General features: G+C 39.6%; 1 protein-coding gene across 3 annotated transcripts in view; it reads right to left on the bottom strand.

Annotated features, from left to right (window-relative positions):
• DPP6 (dipeptidyl peptidase like 6) overlaps nt 1-21,431 on the bottom strand; it is a 1,805,197-nt gene that overhangs the window by 78,873 nt on the left and 1,704,893 nt on the right. For all 3 annotated transcript variants that reach the window (XM_073581572.1, XM_073581570.1, XM_073581571.1), the window contains exons 14-17: nt 20,967-21,058; nt 16,362-16,409; nt 12,895-13,013; nt 683-730 (exon numbers count right to left, since the gene is read on the bottom strand). In XM_073581572.1, coding sequence (XP_073437673.1) covers nt 683-730; nt 12,895-13,013; nt 16,362-16,409; nt 20,967-21,058 — 307 coding nt within the window. The remainder of the gene's footprint in view (nt 1-682; nt 731-12,894; nt 13,014-16,361; nt 16,410-20,966; nt 21,059-21,431) is intronic.

The following is a 21,431-nucleotide window of genomic DNA, read 5'->3' as shown; positions in this document are numbered from 1 at the left end:
ACATTATGGCTGGTCCATACAATCAGGGCAATTGTTACAACCCACCTTTTGTGTCTACCTCTTTCCTCATAGATTGTAAGCTTGCGAGCAGGGCCCTCATTCCTCTTGGTATCTGTTATGATCTATGTGACTATTGTTATGCTGTAATGTCTATTATCTGTACATGTCCCCTCTGAAATGTAAAGTGCTGCGGAATATGTCGGCGCTATAGAAATAAAATTTATTATTAGTAGTATTATACCTCTTGCCTACTTTCGACACAGTAGACAAAAAGAGTAATCACTAGAGAAGGACATCATGATTGGAAAAATAGAAGGAACAAGGAGAATAAGATCAGCATCTCCATGTCTTGATTCCATCGAGATAACAGTGGAAAAGACACTGGTGGACCAATCTAGGGTTGCAAAGATCGATCTTCCTACAGATCGTTCATCCATAAATTTGCCATGGCTTGAAATTGAGGCAAAAACCATAAAACAGAAATAAAGAAATCTAGTAATCCCGGTAGATCACTGGCAGTAGTTTTCTTCTCAGTTACATTACTAATTTTCTACAGTTCCTAGCTTTCCTTCCCGGCTCTGCTCAAATGTTGCTACATGCTGTAAATGCCTTCATGCGCCTAATATCAGCCATGTTTCTTATTACTAGCAATCCGTAGAGGCGCTATTTCAGCATTACTTACTTTGGTTGTCGGTGCTGTTATGAATGGTAACAACAGGAACCCTTGGACCTAATAAGAAATAAGCCATAAAACAATATCGTTAATGACAGTGAACTAAAATGTCATACTAAAAAGAGCCCACTACAATAATAACAAAATGGTGATGGAGAACATAAAATAAAAGTTAAGTGCCCTTAAGTAACACCAATTTATTTATTGCTCCAATCTATTAATTAATTTCTAATTTACGTCTCCAGCTCACATGCATACCAATGTGTCTCTATACTTACAGACTGCCCAAAGCTCTGTACTCTTCTGACCTACAATAACGTGTAACTGCTTTCCATGTGGGTGCTCGTCTGCTGTCTATAGATTAACAAGATGAGGAAATAGAGACCTTGGAGTCATATTTTCCTAGGGGGTTTAGATGCTACCTCCCTTTGGACACTAAATATGGGTCAGCCACATAAGAAAGCATTGGTGTTTTGGGACATGGCCCTTTGATATCCAGAAAATATATTCGAGAATTGTTTTTGCATGGTGCATAAATATGGAGTATTGGAAAAAAATACAAAAAATGTGTTTTTTATTCCAAAAGTGTAATTTGACCCCCCAAAAAAAATTAGTGCCATAGGCAGCTGCCTATCATCAATCACCCCAAACTTGATTTTTATCAAGCCTATCTATAGCTTCAGTTTTCTGGCTTAAATGTTTCCCCCTTTTATTATAGGCAACACAAAAATATGCAACAAAGAGTGACAACAAAGTTACAAAAGTAAAAATCTGCTGACTACAGCAACAAAAAAAAAAAAAAAAAAAAGAAGACGAGTGGACTAAAAATACCCTCCAGGATTCCATTCACGTGATACCTCTTCTGTGCTCTCTTGGGTCTACATGGATGATAATTTTATTCCACAAGCTAAACTCCCAGCGTGTAAACAAAGGAAATTCAGATGTTTGGTGCCCACGTCCATAGTGCGCCTCTTACCACATTGATGAATGATTTAAAAGAGCAGCTGCCAGCGATGTTAACTGAGAAGAGAGAGCTCTGCAGAAATAAGATAATTGGCAAGCCTGGTATCTATTTGCTGACTGCAGATCTCTTTATTTGCTGCTTTATGAATAATTCATGTGTGATACATGACGTTCTCATAGTGAAGATATTATCGTTCAAATAACGGGTGCACATACTTTTGTTTAGGCACAGGATAATGTTTTTAATATATTTTTTTTAATCTGGTGACAGCAATTTGATCAGGCAGTATGGACTGTTGTATAGGGCTCTCTGGAAACAAACGGCCAAGCAGTATATATAAATAAGATATATATACAGGACATATATATATATATATATATATATATATATATACACTCACATATAGTATACACACATTATGTATATGTATATACAGTGTGGGCCTTTTATATGGATACACCTAAATAAAATGTGAATGGTTGGTGATATCAACTTCCTGTTTGTGGCACATTAGTATATGGGAGGGGGGAAACTTTTTAAGATGGGTGGTGACCATGGTGGCCATTTTGATGTCGGCCATTTTGGATCCACTTTATTTTTTCCAGTAGAAAGAGGGTCATGTGACACATCAAATTTATTGAGAATTTCACAAAAAAAACAATGGTGTACTTGGTTTTAACCCCTTCACCCCCAAGGGTGGTTTGCACGTTCATGACCGGGCCAATTTTTACAATTCTGACCACTGTACCTTTATGAGGTCATAACTCTGGAACGCTTCTATGGATCCCGGTGATTCTGACATTGTTTTCTCATGACATATTGTACTTCATGTTAGTGGTAAAATTTCATTCAAATAACTTGCATTTATTTGTGAAAAAAACGGAAATTTGACAAAAATTTTGAAAATTTCGCAATTTTCCAACTTTGAATTTTTATGCCCTTAAATCACAGAGATACGGCACACAAAAAACTTGATAACTAACATTTCCCACATGTTTACTTTACATCAGCACAATTTTGGAACCAAAATTTTTTTTTGTTAGGAAGTTATAAGGGTTAAAAGTTGACCAGCGATTTCTCATTTTTACAACACCATTTTATTTTTAGGACCACATCACATTTGAAGCCACTTTGAGGGGTCTATATGATAGAAAATACCCAAAAGTGACACCATTCTAAAAACTGCACCCCTTAAGGAGCTCAAAACCACATTCAAGAAGTTTATTAACCCTTTAGGTGCGTCACAGGAATTTTTTTGAATATTTAAAAAAAAATGAACATCTAACTTTTTTTCACAAAAAAAATACTTCAGGTTCAATTTTTTTTATTTTACCAAGGGTAACAGGAGAAATTGGACTGCAAAAGTTATTGTGCAATTTGTCCTGAGTACACTGATACCTGATTTGTGGGGGGCAACGACTGTTTCGGCGCATGGCAGAGCTCAGAATGGAAGGAGCGCCGTTTGACTTTTTCAATGCAAAATTGGCTGGAATTCAGATCGGACGCCATGTCACGTTTGGAGAGTCCCTGATGTACCTAAACAGTGGAAACCCCCTACAAGTGACCCCATTTTGGAAACTAGACCCCCTAAGGAACTTATCTAGATATGTGGTGAGAACTTTGAACCCACAAGGGCTTTACAGAAGTTTATAACGTACAGCGGTACAATTAAAAAATCATATTTTTTCCACAAAAATGATCTTTTCACCCCAATTTTTATTTTCCCAAGGGTAACAGGACCCTAAAAGTTATTGTGCAATTTGTCCTGAGTATGCTGATACCCCACATGTGGGGGTAAACCACTATTTGGGCGCATGGCAGAGCTCGGAAGGGAAGCAGCGCCATTTGACGTTTTTGGCTGGAATTGATATCGGACATCATGTCGCGATTGCAAAACCCCTGGTGTACCAAAATAGTGGAAAACCCCCACAAATGACGCCATTTTGGAAACTAGACCCCCTAAGGAACTTATCTAGATGTGTGGTGAGAACTTTGAACCCCCAAGGGCTTCACAGAAGTTTATAACATAAAGCCGTACAATTAAAAAATCATATTTTTTCCACAAAAATGATCTTTTCACCCTCAATTCTTATTTTTCCAAGGGTAACAGCACCCTAAAAGTTATTGTGCAATTTGTCCTGAGTACGCTGATACCCCACATGTGGGGGTAAACCACTATTTGGGCGCATGGCAGAGCTCGGAAGGGAAGCAGCGCCATTTGACGTTTTTGGCTGGAATTGAGATCGGACACCATGTCGCGATTGGAAAACCCCTGATGTACCTAAACAGTGGAAACCCCCCACAAATGACACCATTTTGGAAACTAGACCCCCTAAGGAACTTATCTAGATGTGTGGTGAGAACTTTGAACCCCCAAGGGCTTCACAGAAGTTTATAACATAAAGCCGTACAATTAAAAAATCATATTTTTTCCACAAAAATGATCTTTTCACCCTCAATTCTTATTTTTCCAAGGGTAACAGCACCCTAAAAGTTATTGTACAATTTGTCATGAGTACGATGATACCCCACATGTGGGGGTAAACCACTATTTGGGCGCAAGGCAGAGCTTGGAAGGGAAGCAGCGCCATTTGACGTTTTTGGCTGGAATTGAGATCGGACACCATGTCGCGATTGGAAAACCCCTGATGCACCTAAACAGTGGAAACCCCCCACAAATGACACCATTTTGGAAACTAGACCCCCCAAGGAACTTATCTAGATGTGTGGTGAGCACTTTGAACCCCCCAGTGCTTCACAGAAGTTTATAACGCCCAGGCGTGAAAATAAAAAATTCATATTTTTTCCACAAACATGATCTTTTAGTCACCATTTTTTTTATTTTCCCAAGGGTAACAGGAGAAATTGAACCCCAAAAGTTGTTGTCCAATTTGTCCTGAGTAAGCTGACACCCCATATGTGGGAGAAAACTACTGTATGGACACACGTCAGGGCTCGGAAGGGAAGTAGTGATGTTTTGGCATGCAGACTTTGATGGAATGGTCTGCGGGTGTCATGTTGCCTTTGGAGAGCCCCTAATGTACCTAAACAGTGGAAACACCCACAAATGACCCCATTTTGGAAACGAGAACCCCTAAGGAACTTATCTAGATGTGTGGTGAGCACTTTGAACCCCCAAGGGCTTCACAGAAGTTTATAATGCCCGGGCATGAAAATAAAAAAATCATATTTTTTCCACAAACATGATCAATTAGTCCCCAATTTTTTCATTTTCCCAAGGGTAACAGTAGAAATTGGACCGCAAAAGTTGTTGTCCAATTTGTCCTGAGTACGCTGACACCCCATATGTGGGAGAAAACTACTGTCGGGGCTCGGAAGGGAAGCAGTGCCATTTTGGAATGCAGACTTTGATGGAATCGTCTGCGGGTGTCATGTGCGTTTGGAGAGCCCCTGATGTACCTAAACTATTGAAACTCCCAACAAGTGACCCCATTTTGGACACTAGACCCCCCCACGGAACTTATCTAGATGTGTGGTGAGCACTTTGAACCCCCAAGTGCTTCACAGAAGTTTATAACGCTCGGACGTGAAAATAAAAAAAACATTTTTTTTCCACAAAAATGATATTTTTGCCCCCAATTTTTTATTTTCCTAAGGGTAACAGGAGAAATTGGACCCCAAAAATTGTTTTGCAATTTGTCCTGAGTAGGCTGATACCCTACATGTGGGGGTAAAACACTGTTTGGGCGCATGGCAGAGCTTGGAAGGGAAGGAGCACCATATGACTTTTTCAACTCAGAATTGTCTGGAATTGAGATCAGACGCAATGTTGCATTTGGAGAGCCCCTGATGTGCCCAAACAGTGGAAACCCCCAATTCTAACTCCAACCCGAACCCCAACACACCCCTAACCCTAATCTCAGCCCCAACCCTAACCCTAGCCCTAACCCTAGCCCTAACCCTAACCCTAACCCTAACCCTAACCCTAACCCTAGCCCTAGCCCTAACCCTAGCCCTAATGGAAAAATGGAAATAAATACATTTTTTTAATTTTATTATTTTTCCCTAACTAAGGGGGTGATAACGGGGGGTTTGATTTACTATTTATGGCGGTTTTTATTTTTGGCAGCTGTCGCACGCTAAAAGACGCTTTTTATTGTAAAAATAGTTTTTGCATCACCACATATTGAGAGCTATAATTTTTCCGTATTTTGACCCACCGAGTCATGTGAGGTCTTATTTTTTGCGGGACGAGTTGACGTTTTTATTGGTACCATTTTCGGGCATGTGACATTTTTTGATCGCTTTTTATTCCGATTTTTGGGACGCAGAATGAACAAAAACCAGCGTTTCATGAATTTCTTTTGGGGGAGTGCGTTTACACCGTTCCGCGTGCGGTAAAATTGATAAAGCGGTTTTATTCTTCGGGTCGGGACGGTTACAGCGATACCTCATTTAGGTCGTTTTTTTATGTTTTGTCGGTTTTATGCAATGAAAACTATTTTATATAAAAAATAATTATTTTTGCATCGCTTTATTCTGCGAGCTATAACTTTTTTATTTTTTCGCTGATGATGCTGTGTGGTGGCTCGCTTTTTGCGGGACAAGATGACGTTTTCAGCGGTACCATGGATATTTATATGCGTCTTTGTGATCGCGCGTTATTACACTTTTTGTTTGGCGGTATGATAATAAATCATTATTTTTTGCTTCGTTTTTTATTTTTATTTTTTAAGGGGTTCGCTAAAGGGGTTAACTAATGGGACAGTTTTATAGGGCGGGTCGTTACGGACGCGGTGATGCCTAATATGTGTACTTTTATTGTTTTGTTTTTTTTTTATTTTCAAAAATGAATTTATTGGGGAATATTTTTTTTTTTTTTACTAATTTATTTGGCGATTTTTTTAAAATTATTTTTACACTTTTTTTTAATTTTTTTTTACTTTATTACATAGTCCCAGGTGGGACATCACTGTCCTGTGACAGATCGCTGATCTGTCACATCACAGATCACTGTGACAGATCAGCAATCTGTCACAGCCAGTGCACAAGGCTTCCTCATGCCTGCACTTTGCAGGCACTGAGGAAGCCAGCTTCCTCCAGGCCCCCGAAGGCCCCCGTCGCCATCTTGGATCCGGGGGCCTGGAGGAAAGGAGTCCCCCGCAGCAGCGCTGCACATTGCGCTGCCGTGGGGGCTCAGGGAAGCACGGAGGGAGCCCCCTCCCTGCCGATGCTTCCCTTTAACTCCCGGTACACCGCGATCATGTTTGATCGCGGTGTGCAAGGGGTTAACGTGTCGGGGGCGGTCCGTGACCGCCCCTGACACATAGTGCCGGGTGTCAGCTGTGATAATCAGCTGACACCCGGCCGCGATCAGCGGCGCTCACCACGTGGGCGCCGCTGATCGCGGTAGACGTACTATCCCGTCCATGGGCATAGGGGCCCGGGTCCCATGGACGGGATAGTACGTCTGATGTCAGGAAGGGGTTAATGTAGCTTTATTCTTTCATGAGTTATTTACAAGTTTATGACCACTTATAAAATGTGTTCAAAGTACTGCCCATTGTGTTGGATTGTCAATGCAACCCTCTTCTCCCACTCTTGACACACATATAGCAACACCGCAGAAGAAATGCTAGCACAGGCTTCCAGTATCCATTGTTTAAGATGCTGCACATCTCATATCTTCACAGCATAGTCTTTCACACTGCTTGTGGCGCAAACATTTAAGCAGTTCTTCTTTGATTGCTTGTTACTATCCATCATCCTCTTGATTACATTTCAGAGGTTTTCAATGGGGTTCAATGGGATCTGGAGAATGGGCTGTCTATGACAGGGTTTTGATGTGGTGGTCTCTTAACTTTTGCCAGAGCTGTATATATACATGTGTGTATATATACATACATAGATACATAAATACTTTATTTATGTGCTGTTTATATATAATTACACCTTCAGACAAAAATATACTACATGATTCCTTTTACACAGCTCTACAGTATTGTGGCATCTGCCCTTTAATGTAGCAAGTCAATAATATAAAATTTGAGAAGCCTGTGGACCCCAGAAGACTAATCGTAAGTTACCCGGGAGTGAAAACAGACTTAAGGTACTAGGCTGCACTTGGTCATTATGTTCAGGTTGACAATTTATAATGTTATGCTGAATGTACATTCTAGACATATGGATAAACAGTTGCACATAGCTGCCACTAATTGCCATTAGAAAAAAAGTCACATTATCAAAGCAATCTGCTCACGATTGTCAATACTTTTCTACTAGCAAACCTGTTATCAGGATTTTGGTAAGTAAACTACAAGCATTGTCAGGTCGGCGCCGATATACTGATTACAGTAATGCCTTGGTTGATGAAATCTGTCTTGTGGTTGGTGTATCATAGAATCATAGAATCATAGAATCGTAGAGTTGGAAGGGACCTCCTGGGCCATCTGGTCCAACCCCCTGCTCAAAGCAGGATTCGCTAAATCATCCCAGTCAGTTGTCTGTCCAGCCTCTGTTTGAAGACTTCCATTGAAGGAGAACTCACCACTTCTCGTGGCAACTTGTTCCACTCATTGATCACTCTAACTGTCAAAAAGTTTTTTCTAATATCTAATCTGTGTCTCCTCCCATTCAGTTTCATCCCATTGCTTCTAGTCTTTCCTTATGCAAATGAGAATAAAGTTGATCTTTCTACAATGTGACAGCCCTTTAGATATTTGTAGACAGCTATTAAGTCTCCTCTCGTTCTTCTCTTTTGCAAACTAAACAATCCCAAATCCTGCAACCTTTCCTCATAAGACAGGGTTTGCAGACCGGTCACCATTCTGGTCGCTCTTTTCTGAACTTGCTCCAGTTTCTTGATGTCTTTTTTAAAATGTGGTGCCCAAAACTGGACACAATATTCCAGATGAGGTCTGACCAAAGAGGAGTAGAGGGAAATAATGACTTCACATGATCTAGACTGTATGCTTCTTTTAATACATCCTAGAATTGCATTTGCCTTTTTTGCTGCTGCATCACACTGTTGACTCATATTCAGTCTGTGATCTATTAGTATACCCAAGTCTTTTTCACATGTGCTGTTGCTTAGCTCTATTCCTCCCATTCTGTATATGCTTTTTTCATTTTTATTGCCCAGATGTAGTACTTTGCATTTTTCCCTGTTAAAAACCATTCTGTTAGTTGCTGCCCACTTCTCCAGTTTATTTATATCTTTTTGAATCCTCTTCTCTCTCTTCTCTAGTATTAGCTATCCCTCCTAGCTTTGTGTCATCAGCAAATTTAATCAGTTTACTCTCAATTCCTTCATCTAAATCATTGATAAAGATGTTGAACAATACAGGGCCCAGGACAGAGCCCTGTGGTACCCCACCTGAGACATTCTTCCAACTGGATATGCAGCCATTTACGACCACTCTTTGGGTCCGATCACTAAGCCAGTTATGAATCCACCTAACAGTTGCCTTGTCCATTCCATACTTAGTCATTTTTTCAATAAGGATTGTATGAGATACTTTGTCAAATGCTTTGCTGAAGTCAAGATATACAATATCTACAGCATTTCCTTGATCCACCCAATCAGTGATTCCGTCATAGAAGGAAATTAAGTTAGTCTGACATGACTTATTAGTTACAAACCCATGCTGACTCTGTTTAATCACTTCATTCTTATCCAGGTACTGACATACATGTTGTTTAATAATTTGTTCAAAGATCTTTCCTGGTATAGAAGCCAGACTCACCGGCCTATAGTTGCCTGGGTCCACCTTCTTCCCCTTTTTGAAGATAGGAACAACATTTGCTCTTCTCCAGTCTTCTGGGACTTCTCCTGTTCTCCAAGAATTTTCAAAGATTATGGAGAGGGGTTCAAAGATTTCTTCTGCTATCTCCTTCAGTACTCTGGGGTGTAATTCATCTGGACCTGGAGGCTTGAATTAATTTAGGTTAGCTAAGTGTTTCCTCACTATCTTTCTGTTTACAGATATCCTGGATTCTTCTATTCCCTTAATAGGACAGTGAAGAACAGTTGATGTTTCATTTCCTTTCTGAGAGAAAACAGATGCAAAATAGGAATTTAAAAGTTCGGCCTTCTCAACATCCTGTCTTACCATTTCATCATTTTCATCCTGTAAAAATCCTATAGCATCTTTGACTTTTCTTTTACTTTTGACATATCCCCTACATCCTTTATTATTGCTTTTGACATCTCTTGCAAGCCTCAATTCATTGTCAGCTTTAGATAATCTGATTTGTGCCCTGCAGGTTCTGCAGACAGCATTATATTCTTCTTTAGATATGCCTCCCTCTTTCCATTTTATAAACATTTTTTTCTTCCTTTTTAGCATGTGCTTAAGTTCTGTGTTCATCCATCCTGGCTTCCTTAAATGCTTCTTATTCTTCCCTCTTTTCGGAATTGTTAACAATTGTGCTTTGAGAATTTCATTTTTCAAGATTTCCCATCCTTCCTGGACATTTTTATCTTTAAAGATATCCAGCCATTGGATCCCTTCAATTCTCTTTCTGAATCCCTTAAAATCTGCCTTTCTGAAATCTAACCTTGACGTCTGAGTCTTCACAGGTCTTCATCCTCTAGTTATCCAAAATTCTAAAATAGCATGGTCGCTACCTCCTAGGGTCCCAGACACTTTTACCTTCTCAACCATTTCCTCCCTGTTTATAAGGATTAGATCCAAGGTAGCAGTTCCCCTTGTTTTCTCCCCTACCTTTTGGAAGATAAAGTTGTCAGCAAGAGAGGATAAGAATTTCCTTGACCTGTTAGTTTTGCCTGAGAGATTCCCAACAAATGTCTGGATAGTTGAAATCTCCCATGAGAACTATGTCACATTTTTTGGAGAACTTGGCCATTTGATGCATAAAGAGTTTAATTTGTATTTGCAGTTTTGAGTTAATGAGATTCTAGTGCTTTCGGATGGCCTGTGGGAAGTCTGTGGGTGGGGCATTTTGTGGTGGTCTGCTTACATATGCAACCTTATGGGCTTATGACAGGTCACCACTGATCCTTCAGTGACTTACCTCCTTTTTTTAATACTGCATCTGCGCATTTAATATTGTGGTATTGAAAAAAAAATAGCTTCAACAAAACAGTGGCGGCACATGTGCAGTAGCATCTACTGGCAATGCTCTCAACCTACGCATGCTCCACCCACTGTGTTCCGGGAACCAGTGCAGGAGAAGTTCAGCCTGTAGTTTACTTAGCAAAATCCTGATGACAGCTTTGCTTTAATTAATTTTCTTGTCTGTTTTTCTCCATTGTTGAGATATTGCCTATTCATTATATGTAAATCTAGTCCTGTTAGCCAATAAGGCTGGGTCCTCAAGAAGACTTCCATGGAGAGGAATTAAGGACCATGCCCACTTCACTAACAAGACTAGAATTACATACAAAGATGACACATATCCAATAAATGTAGAGCACCTCTAACAAAAGCAAACAAAATAAAATATTGCCAGATTCATCGGATTTGATAAATGTGTGAAATAGGCAATCTGAAAATGAAAAAAAAAACTCCAAAGTGCCAGCAACTTGGGGGCCGATCCTTTAAGTCTGGTGTTGTACATGGAGCTTTATGGATTGGGTGAGTTTGTTAACTGGCGTGCCGGTGCCAGAAAAGTTCTGCAGTCGGGGACAGGAATACATTTCTGAAGTGCCTGCATTCGCTGCCCATAGCTCTCATACTTATCTGGCACTACTGCATGATTTTTTGTGTTTACCTATGTACTCCAATATTATCTTATTCTTCAGTGTCTGATATTGTATGGCATTTTCACTGCTTTAATATATGGTCACATCCTTGTTATCATAGATATACTGTACAGACGGATTCCTCCTTATATGCTATAAGGTCTTTATACTGGGTGACAACCATTTATCATTTTAGACCATTTGGTCAGTAGGTTCCACTATTGTTGTATTCTCATACATGGTATTGCATTCATAGGTGTCAGTAGGTCTGGTTTGTTATTTCCCTTAGGTGGGCATGAACCTGTTTTTAAACAGTTTGGGCTTTTTTGCACATGAATAAATATTGAATATTTTATGGTGGTCCCTGTAGCTGTGTATGTTTATTTTTCCTGGATATGTATAATTTATATTGACATGCTACAGGTTGATCCCCTCTATAATATGATGGTGCCCTCCCACTTGCTTGTGTACATTTCTGAAGTTACATTACTAAAGTGATATAACTTTTTATTAATTATATGGGTCATCATGGCCATGCCCTATCCATTTCCAGCTCTCTCTACACCCATACTAGTGACCTGTGGAAGGGCAGTGTATGCGCAAAATGATCGTCATTACTCCTGTTTTTTGCTCCCGTTCTCCTGTCAAGGATTCCCCAATAAAGTCCTGAAAGTTTTTACCTGGTGAGTGCCATTCAAATTCTTTTTCTTGGAAATATTATGAACTTTGTGGTTTTTATGTGAATGAGCACCTGTGGGTATTCTTGGAAGTTATAGCCGGCTGTGGCTTCTGTGAAGTATTTTAGCCAGAGGTGTGAGCTTGTTAGCGGTGCTGTCCAGCTTTCTTCTTTGGACTAAACACCCATACTAGGGTAGCTAGTCAGGACTGACATGGAAACACAAAGTGCTGGACTCCTATGGCCTTTTAAGGTGTTTTACTCCATAATTCATAATAATGTGTCTACCTTCTGTCTAATTCTTAATCCATCTCTAGCAGCAGAGATTCCAGAGCAGATTACAGGCAGTGAGCGAAGACTCCTTGTCTTTCTGCTCCTGCTCTCCTGTCTGTCAAGCTGAATACAGTCATAACAGAGAGTAGGGCTTTCAATACTTGGCAGTAAAGTCAATGGACAAAAGATGGAGCAATGCATTCTGGGAAGTGAGTGAAAGGAAGTTCAGGCACAAATAGTGCTGGTAGAATGCAAATGAAGGGGAATCATCCACTCAAGAAGAGTGATTAATGAGTTACAGTGCATGGGAGAATCTGACATTTTGGATTTTTTTTTTCAGAAAACCTACTATGCTTTAGATTAACAGTAGGTTGATCTGACCGTGTCTTACAGAAAAAATAAAATTGCACTTCTTATTGATAAGCAAAACACAAATTGTGAACACACATCTCTTCTAGGTGTGGGAAACCATTTGCTGAAAACAATAAGTACCTTTTTTCATATAGTGACTAAGGGGTTCATTAAAAACATTAGGGGTAGGAGTTTGCTCATGCATAGGTTTGATGGCATATGATCTGATCACATATTTCTCCATTAATCATCAGAGTAGACAGGATAATGTATTGCTCCGGCTATAATACCTTCACATTTCAGTAAGAAGTACTCCAGGGTGAGACTGAACGAGGCACTGACATAGGTACAGTTCTCAATCAGTAAGCACGAGATGCACTGTCTGTTGAAGCTCCCATTGGTGTTAGTACTGCAAAGAAAATAATTAGCAAAGTAAAGTGTATCCGTCTTAGTTTACATTATTCCCAATTCACAGTACACGAAGCTATAATGGACACATCATGGGAAAAAAAAGCCAGAGAGCTAAGCAAATATCAAAGTAACGATTATCTAATTACTTCCATGAATCTTAAGAAACATCAGCATAACTATCTGAATGTAAAGTCTGGACAGAAAAATGACTTATGTATTAAGTAAAATTTGCACCTAATTGAGGCAAGCAATAATCTGGCAAAATAGTATAATCTCCTGACAAAATTGATAAGGGTGTCCATAACTAATATATTGAATTGATCCTTATTATAGGTGGGGCGTCACTTCATACACTGCTTGGTGGCCACTCGTGAGGATTGTAGACCACCCTCTAATCAAATGTGATTAGGACATGATTTTGTGGCACAAATACAAGTATTACAGGTTCTCCTCCTGGAATTGCTAGTGTAGACTGTACAGTTCTCATGTCCACCAAATGTCCGCTCCGTCAGCCTCCTCCAACTGTAAAAAAGTTTTCCTAATTAAGCTAATTGACAGGTCTGGTCACATGCTCCTCAATCGGAAGCCATTTTGTAGAGAAGGCGCTCTCTTTGGAAGGCCGCAATAGTATGGGCTGGAGTAGAACCTGAAATACTAAATTATATATTACTAAGTGCCACAAAATTTCGCCTCCAAGTCATTTTTTAAGGCAGCGCTCCCATCAAAGTTGTTATCCTTTTAATATAAAAAAAACGTATAGACTAAATACCCTGTGTTTGTTATTACCTTTCATCAGCACTTGCTGACTACTGTTATATGTCTTATTGCAAGGTATTTTTGCACATTTGTCATTCTGTGCTTTTTGTTTGTGTTTCAGTCAGGGTGGAGTGAACATGGTCCAACAGACTTGTTCACATTGTGCATGTCACATGTGTGTTTTTAATCCAGTTTTTTTCATGCTTATGCATGATTTGAGAGACCCCACCCCTCTCTTGTGTGACATGCACATAAGGAGCTGTCTTGCATCACGTGCCCATACCAGAAAGTGCCTGTCTTAATCCTGCTCATTTAGACACAGTTCATATGTTCAGGTATTAAATACATTAGATAGGGACTGCTTCAATACGGGTTACCTTGACGTTGGTGAGGCAGCTTGGTATACATTTTTTTGCAAAAAAACGTATCGACTAAATTCCCTGTGTTTGTTATTACCTTTCATCAGCACTTGCTGACTACTGTTATGTCTTATTGCAAGGTATTTTTGCACATTTGTCATTCTGTGCTTTTTGTTTGTGTTTCAGTCAGGGTGGAGTGAACATGGTCCAACAGACTTGTTCACATTGTGCATGTCACATGTGTGTTTTTAATCCTTTTAATATATGTCAGTCATCATATTAGATAGCACTGTGTACTTGCAATTTATCATTTTGTCTTTCTAACCAGTTAATTATTTTCTGTTCTCTGCTCTATGTAGAATCGGGAATTCTTTGTTCTCTACATGAATCATTCCCATCTTCAAATTCTGACCTAGGTGCTCCCTCCTCCCCACCTGCCAAGGATGTTTGCAGTGACTCATGACTTGTGCAGTGAAAATTGACCTCCTGTTTCTACATAGAGCTTAGAAAGCTTCAGCTAGTCAGATTTTAATCATGTGATGTTATAGACATAATGGAAAAGAGAAGAATTAGCTGGGTAGAAAGGCAACATGAGCAATGGTAAATACACAGTGCTCTGTGTAATATGATGATTGTAAAATATTAAGAGGATAAAAATTTTGATGGGCATGTTATTTTAAAATAGAGATAACATTGACAACTCCTTTACCTTAAGAACTAATGGTAGGGCCAGACGGTGTGGCAGCCCAATCAATAAACAAATAGGTGTAAGTGATGATGTGAAAAACAACAAAGGTGCGCCTGGTCACTGATCCTATGGTCTGGTCCACTTTTAGCTTATGCAATAAGATATCCAAAATTAAGCATGATATAAAAAAATCCAAAAAGATAACAGGTTTAAGATAATCTGACTCTTGAGAAGTCCCTTCAGTTAATCTGTACCACCAACAGTCAATCCCTATCATTCTTCATATGAACGTTTCCTATAAAAGAATGTTGCAGAAGAACTTATTTAATGCTGCTCTTAAGGGAACCTGTCAGGTCCGATAATACTATCAACCTGTGGATATAGGGTTAATCTGATGGTTAATAGTGTTTTAAAGGTGTCCGGCAACTGTACTGAAAATGCAGCAGCCGGGAGAAAATGAACTTTATTTCTACCAGGAGCCGCTGACTTTCAGTCATGTAGGTGTGACTATAGTTCCCAGTCACAGCGCTGAGAGCAGCTTCTATAAGCACACCTATCACCAACTGATAGCCGGCTCTACAGGGCATCAGTGCAGAGAAAGCTGTCAGTTGTTGCTCTCGGTACTTTGAGTGGTGACTGTAATTGCTCCAGGAACGCCTGCATGACTGAAAGCTGGCAGCTCCTGTGAGAAATAAAGCTCATTTTACTTTCATTACAGCATATTATATCGCTATCGGACATGACAGGTTCCGTTTAAGGTAGCTGACTGGTGCATAACTGCTTCATGTACACGACTAAATCAACAAATTATTAAAAATGTATCTGTGCATAAGAAACCATTTTACACAAATTGAAAACATCATTACACATGTTTGTTACCATACATCCTAAATGGAGATGGGCGAACCCGTGAATGTTCGGGTACGTCGGATTCTGCCGAACATTTTAAAAAATGTTCGGTTCGGGCACCAGAATGGTACCCAAACTCAAACCCGGACCCCAGCTGGGGGCCCCGTACATTGGTTGTATCCCACTCTGTCATCTGTGTGACAGCGCGAGAAACACAGGCTCTGATCGGCGGTAGGTTCGTTACCGCCAGTCAGAGCCCTGCGGTTCCCACACTGTCATACAGATGATGGCATATGAGGCAGCAGCTATGAATGGCAGTAGAAAGGTTACCACTGGTCATGGGCATCAGCTGATGAGAGTACTACTCTCATCATCCTACACCTGGTCTGCTGATAACAGCGAGAGCAGGTGTACGATGAGGGGAATATTCACCAGCAAGCACCTGTGAAATAAATAATTTAAAAAAAATTACCTGTGGTCCTTTCTATTGCTGACAACCAGCGCAGGTAAAATAGCTGCTTCCTGGACAAGTCCTTTTTCAGGGTCCGAGCACAGACACTAGGTATTCAGTATGAACCCCTAACTTTACTGTTCGTGTTTGCCTGTCACTAACCCTGAATACGATATACATGCTACTTTTCAGATGCCCTGCAGTCACATCGCGGCACAATGTAACAGATCAAAGCCTATTTACCTGTATAACTGTCTGCGTGTAGGGGAGTCTTCCGTGCTGAGAAAGTAGCTATGTGAAATTAAAAACATAGATTAAATAGGGAATAGAGAATATACGTCTCACATAAAAGATACAAAGTAGCAGCAGGTAGTTATAGAGGAGAAAAAATAAATTAAGCCTAAAATGCTGTAGGGGAAACTGCGGTGACTTTGAACTATTTTCCATCCCTCACTTGGTCCCAAATCATTAATCCAGTTTCTTTAGAAACAATGTCGATGTTTGATCTGAAATCGCCTTTACATAAAGAGGATTATTTAATACAGCATGAAAAATACATTTTTTCTTTTTGATTATTTTTCTTTCCTGATCATTAGTCTCCAGTTTTCATCATTTTAATTTCTTTCACCTAGATTTTAGGACATAGGAATCATGTCATAGTTTATGAGACAGAATAATGAGAGGTGAAACGTGACAAATCGCCACGTGAAGCCGGATGATTCCGTAATCTTGGGAGTTCACTCTCACTTAACTAATCTTGCCCATTGTCAAACTGACAAACCCATAACTTCCTTTTCAAGTCACCCAGAATTTTTTTAAATGTTTTTTTTTTCTCTTCTGACAACAACAGGAGCTGAGAAGAAGCTTCCTCCTTGAAAAGACGTGGGAAGCTGAGACTGATCAAAAGATTCACAGTCTCTCATTGAAACCTTTGTGAATTCTCAATGATTGTCAGACCTCAAGAGTCCGGGATCTGCGACCTAACACACGGAACGCCTTCTCTGTATAGCAACTGGAAACTGAGTAAAAGAACATTTTATTATGTTTCACTGTGGCTAGGAATGACGGCACTTGCAAGAGTTGACATCTTTTATCGGGTTGGACAATTGCCATCATTAGACTTGTAGGATTTCAGTTTATATTAGCTTAGCAACTTTTGGATAACTTTCTCTTAGCAATGTTAGTAAGTTATATCATTAGCAGCAATTCTGAATTATTAAGAAGGCCAGAAAGCAGTTGCCCCAGGAATTCTTCACTTCTACACTTATTTATTTTTTCTCTTTTATATAGCACCTTTATTTCCACACCACTTTACAGACATTATTACTCCTAGATAACATTTCAATTTTAATACTTTTAGCATACAGCCAACAATATATTTAAATATGTTGGTGTAGATGGGATTATCCTTTTACTAAAAATGATTATTAATTGATGCTTGTTTTGAAGAAAGCCCCAGCTACCTTTACAACTGACTAGAAGAAATCCATTGGCTTCTATTCATGTTTATTACCACTGGGAAAGAGAGATGATTGGCTGCCAGATATGGAGAGGACAAAGGATCAAGCTGGATAAAATACAGCATAGCCTTTGGTTATTTTCCCAAACATCTAACGTCAAGAGATAGTTAGGGCTTTTTCACATGTAGTATTTTTTATGCATTTTTTACATTCATCAAATGTCCGCAAGCCGAAGCACCAATTATATGTGTGTGACATCAGATCACATGATCTAAACACCTACTCAGGAAGCACCGAGATAGGTGCACTGATGACATTTAACAGTGTTCTCTGCTCCCCAATACATGCCTCCTGTCGAAAAAAGAGCGAAACGTGCGTTGGGGTAGCTGGGACATCGTACAAACCAGCGGCAATGAATGTAAGTGCATATATGTTTAGTTGGCATTTGCTTTACAAGTTACATTGCTAGAGTAAAATTGTATCCCGGAACAGTAAGTAGCATTTGGGCAATTCACTATAGAACTCTGCACAGTGTGAACGTATAGTCACTTGTTAAATTGTTATTGTATGTCCCTGCTTATAGTCAGCTGCGTCTGTGCTTTATATTGTTATGAGTATATTTTAATCATATTTTATTTAATACAATTATTCTATTGGGCTTAATATACTGTTGTTGGGTTTTATTGCCTTTATCCTAAGTGTTCCACCTCCAGCAGTGACAGAGCTTCCATTATGTCCAAAGGCTTTATTATGGCCTAACCAGAAACTCCTATTACAGAACATACTGTTAGGCTAAGATCACTCAAGGACATAGTAAATCATCCAACTATCATTCAGAAAAATGAAGGATTTTTAATCAGTATTATTATCAGTATGCAATCTGCACAGCATCAGCTTTTATACAGTAGCAGTTATTAAAGGGATCCAGTGCCAGCAGTGTGTAGATACTGGGCAGCAGCCCGGGCTGAAGGAAATGAAGGACAGGCTTGCAGTGGTGAGTGAGTCTTCATCCCTGTCGGGGGAGGGGAGAAACGTGCAGGGAGGCCGGCGCTACAGAAACTAGTGCATGCTGTGATTTTTTTCTATGAGAACTGTGAAAATATGGTCATCTGAACAACCCTATAGAAAAATATTGGTGCGAGTGCTGTCTGTTTTTTTTCATAGGCAGCGCTTGGATCAAAAATATGATGTGTGAGTGAAGCCTCACATGCACATCTAGGAGCACCTCAGATAAAAAGGTAAAAATACTGCACCCTGCTGCTTTCCTTTCTTTTCTGAATCACTTCTGTGAACTACTCATTATTACATTCTGCAATTATGAGTCCAAGTGAAGATTCATCATAGAACTTGTCTTAAAAGTTGACCACAGATATGTTTTTGCTGTTGTCTGAATGTTTCAAGCTGAAGATTATTCCTCCAATATCATGTCATCCTCCAGTATCGGGAGAATGCAAGTACTGTATATTACCAGTATATAAGAGAAAAGAATGAAGCGCTGTCAAACGCCTTCAAGGCTGATTCTGTAAACAACTAGATAAGAAAACCTCACCCGTGTATTACATTTTTTTCCTTGGAAATCAGATGCTCTAAGTGCCTGACAGCCGGCACAGAAATGGTAACACCAGCCGGTTGAGTTATGTAACAGCCACCTAATGGTCTATGGTCTATGGACTGCTTTACGTATTTTTCATAATGAAGTATTACCTACAAATGTAATATGCAAATTGTCTCTTCAAAGAGGAATCATAGAATCATAGAATCGTAGAGTTGGAAGGGACCTCCTGGGCCATCTGGTCCAACCCCCTGCTCAAAGCAGGATTTGCTAAATCATCCCAGTCAGATGTCTGTCCAGCCTCTGTTTGAAGACTTCCATTGAAGGAGAACTCACCACTTCTCGTGGCAGCCTGTTCCACTCATTGATCACTCTAACTGTCAAAAAGTTTTTTCTAATATCTAATCTGTGTCTCCTCCCATTCAGTTTCATGCCATTGCTTCTAGTGTTTCCTTGTGCAAATGAGAATAAAGTTGATCCTTCTACAATGTGACAGCCCGTTAGATATTTGTAGACAGCTATTAAATCTCCTCTCAGTCTTCTCTTTTGCAAACTAAACATTCCCAAATCCTGCAACCTTTCCTCATAAGACAGGGTTTGCAGACCGGTCACCATTCTGGTCGCTCTTTTCTGAACTTGCTCCAGTTTGTTGATGTCTTTTTTAAAATGTGGTGCCCAAAACTGGACACAATATTCCAGATGAGGTCTGACCAAAGAGGAGTAGAGGGAAATAATGACTTCACGTGATCTAGACTGTATGCTTCTGTTAATACATCCTAGAATTGCATTTGCCTTTTTTGCTGCTGCATCACACTGTTGACTCATATTCAGTCTGTGATCTATTAGTATACCCAAGTCTTTTTCACATGTGCTGTCACTTAGCCCTATTCCTCCCATTCTGTATATGCTTTTTCATTTTTATTGCCCAGATGTAGTACTTTGCATTTCTCCCTGTTAAAAACCATTCTGTTAGTTGCTGCCCACTTCTCCAGTTTATTTATATCTTTTTGAATCCTCTCTCTCTCTTCTCTAGTATTAGCTATCCCTCCTAGCTTTGTGTCATCAGCAAATTTAATCAGTTTACCCTCAATTCCTTCATCTAAATCGTTGATAAAGATGTTGAAGAGGACTAGAACTCTAGCACCACCTATTGGAATCCTAAAAGTCAATATTGACTCTTTAGCAAGCAATGCAATATAACTTAAGATAAAAGCCTAACCAGAATTTCAATTTGCAGATGCAGTGTTTCAGCGTGTTGCCCCTCATCAGTGCAAAGTTTGAGATCTAATTTGGTTAAAGATCTGATATTGACTTTTAGGATTGCAGCTTCCAATAGGTGACCCTAGAGTTCTAGTCCTCTTCCTCTCTGAAGGGAAAATTTGCATATTTAATTTCCCAGAGGAGCATAAATAGCTTACAAGTCTCATCACTCTGACATGCCAAGCATGTCACTCTCCCCAAGGAGAAATGTTGCCCCTTAGACCCCATGCCTAAAAACGTGTAATACAGTGGACTTTTATTTTATCAGCTATCTGTCAATTTCGTGAATATTAAGAAAGAATGGTCGCTATGGATAACACTACTTTATGTATTCACTTTAAAATGTCTTCCCCCAATGCTATAAAGGATGCCGAACTTTGTTACAAGAATAGAAAATCAAATACCAGAGGATTTATCAACATTTTTGTATGTGGAGACATATATTGTGAATTCTGGTGAGTTAATGTGTCTCAATATTTACTTCTTAACTCTTTTGTAGCCGTTACTGACCCATGGCCTTCATGTACCTGTTATTAAAGTAATATGAGGCTTATATGCTTGATAATATCTACTTACATTTTTTGATTCTTTTCATCATATGCGAGAATCTCGGTAACATCCCAGTCTCCTGAGGTAATGGATTGTAAATTGTCGTTACTGTTGTTAGCCTAAAAGATAAATGGAAAGGTTGACATGAAAAAGAAAAAAAATTCTGAATTAATTATGACAAATGTATTGTCACAGTGAGGACTGAGGCTGTGGCCTTGTAGTCGCATCTATATGCACAATCTATAAAAGGTCTATGACATTATTATGATGTTGTTCTTGTTGGTGTAGTATTTCAGATTCTGGGTCCCCTCTTTGAATTTGGTCTGGGACACCATTTTTTTAAGGTCACGTTCACATGTTCAGTGTGGACCTGGCCTTATACTGGCTTTGTGGATTTGTGCCCAGCATAACTGCGATATTGCAGCTCAGCTCTGTTTGCTTCAATGGATCTGCGCTAATACAAATTTGACACAGATGTGGCGCCATCTCTAA

Source organism: Dendrobates tinctorius, unplaced genomic scaffold (genome assembly GCF_039654945.1).
Source record: "Dendrobates tinctorius isolate UK_male_01 unplaced genomic scaffold, ASM3965494v1 ptg000070l, whole genome shotgun sequence".
Classification (NCBI taxonomy): domain Eukaryota; kingdom Metazoa; phylum Chordata; class Amphibia; order Anura; family Dendrobatidae; genus Dendrobates; species Dendrobates tinctorius.
The sequence above is the reverse complement of the archived record's forward strand: the minus strand, read 5'-3'. Positions and strand labels throughout refer to the sequence as shown.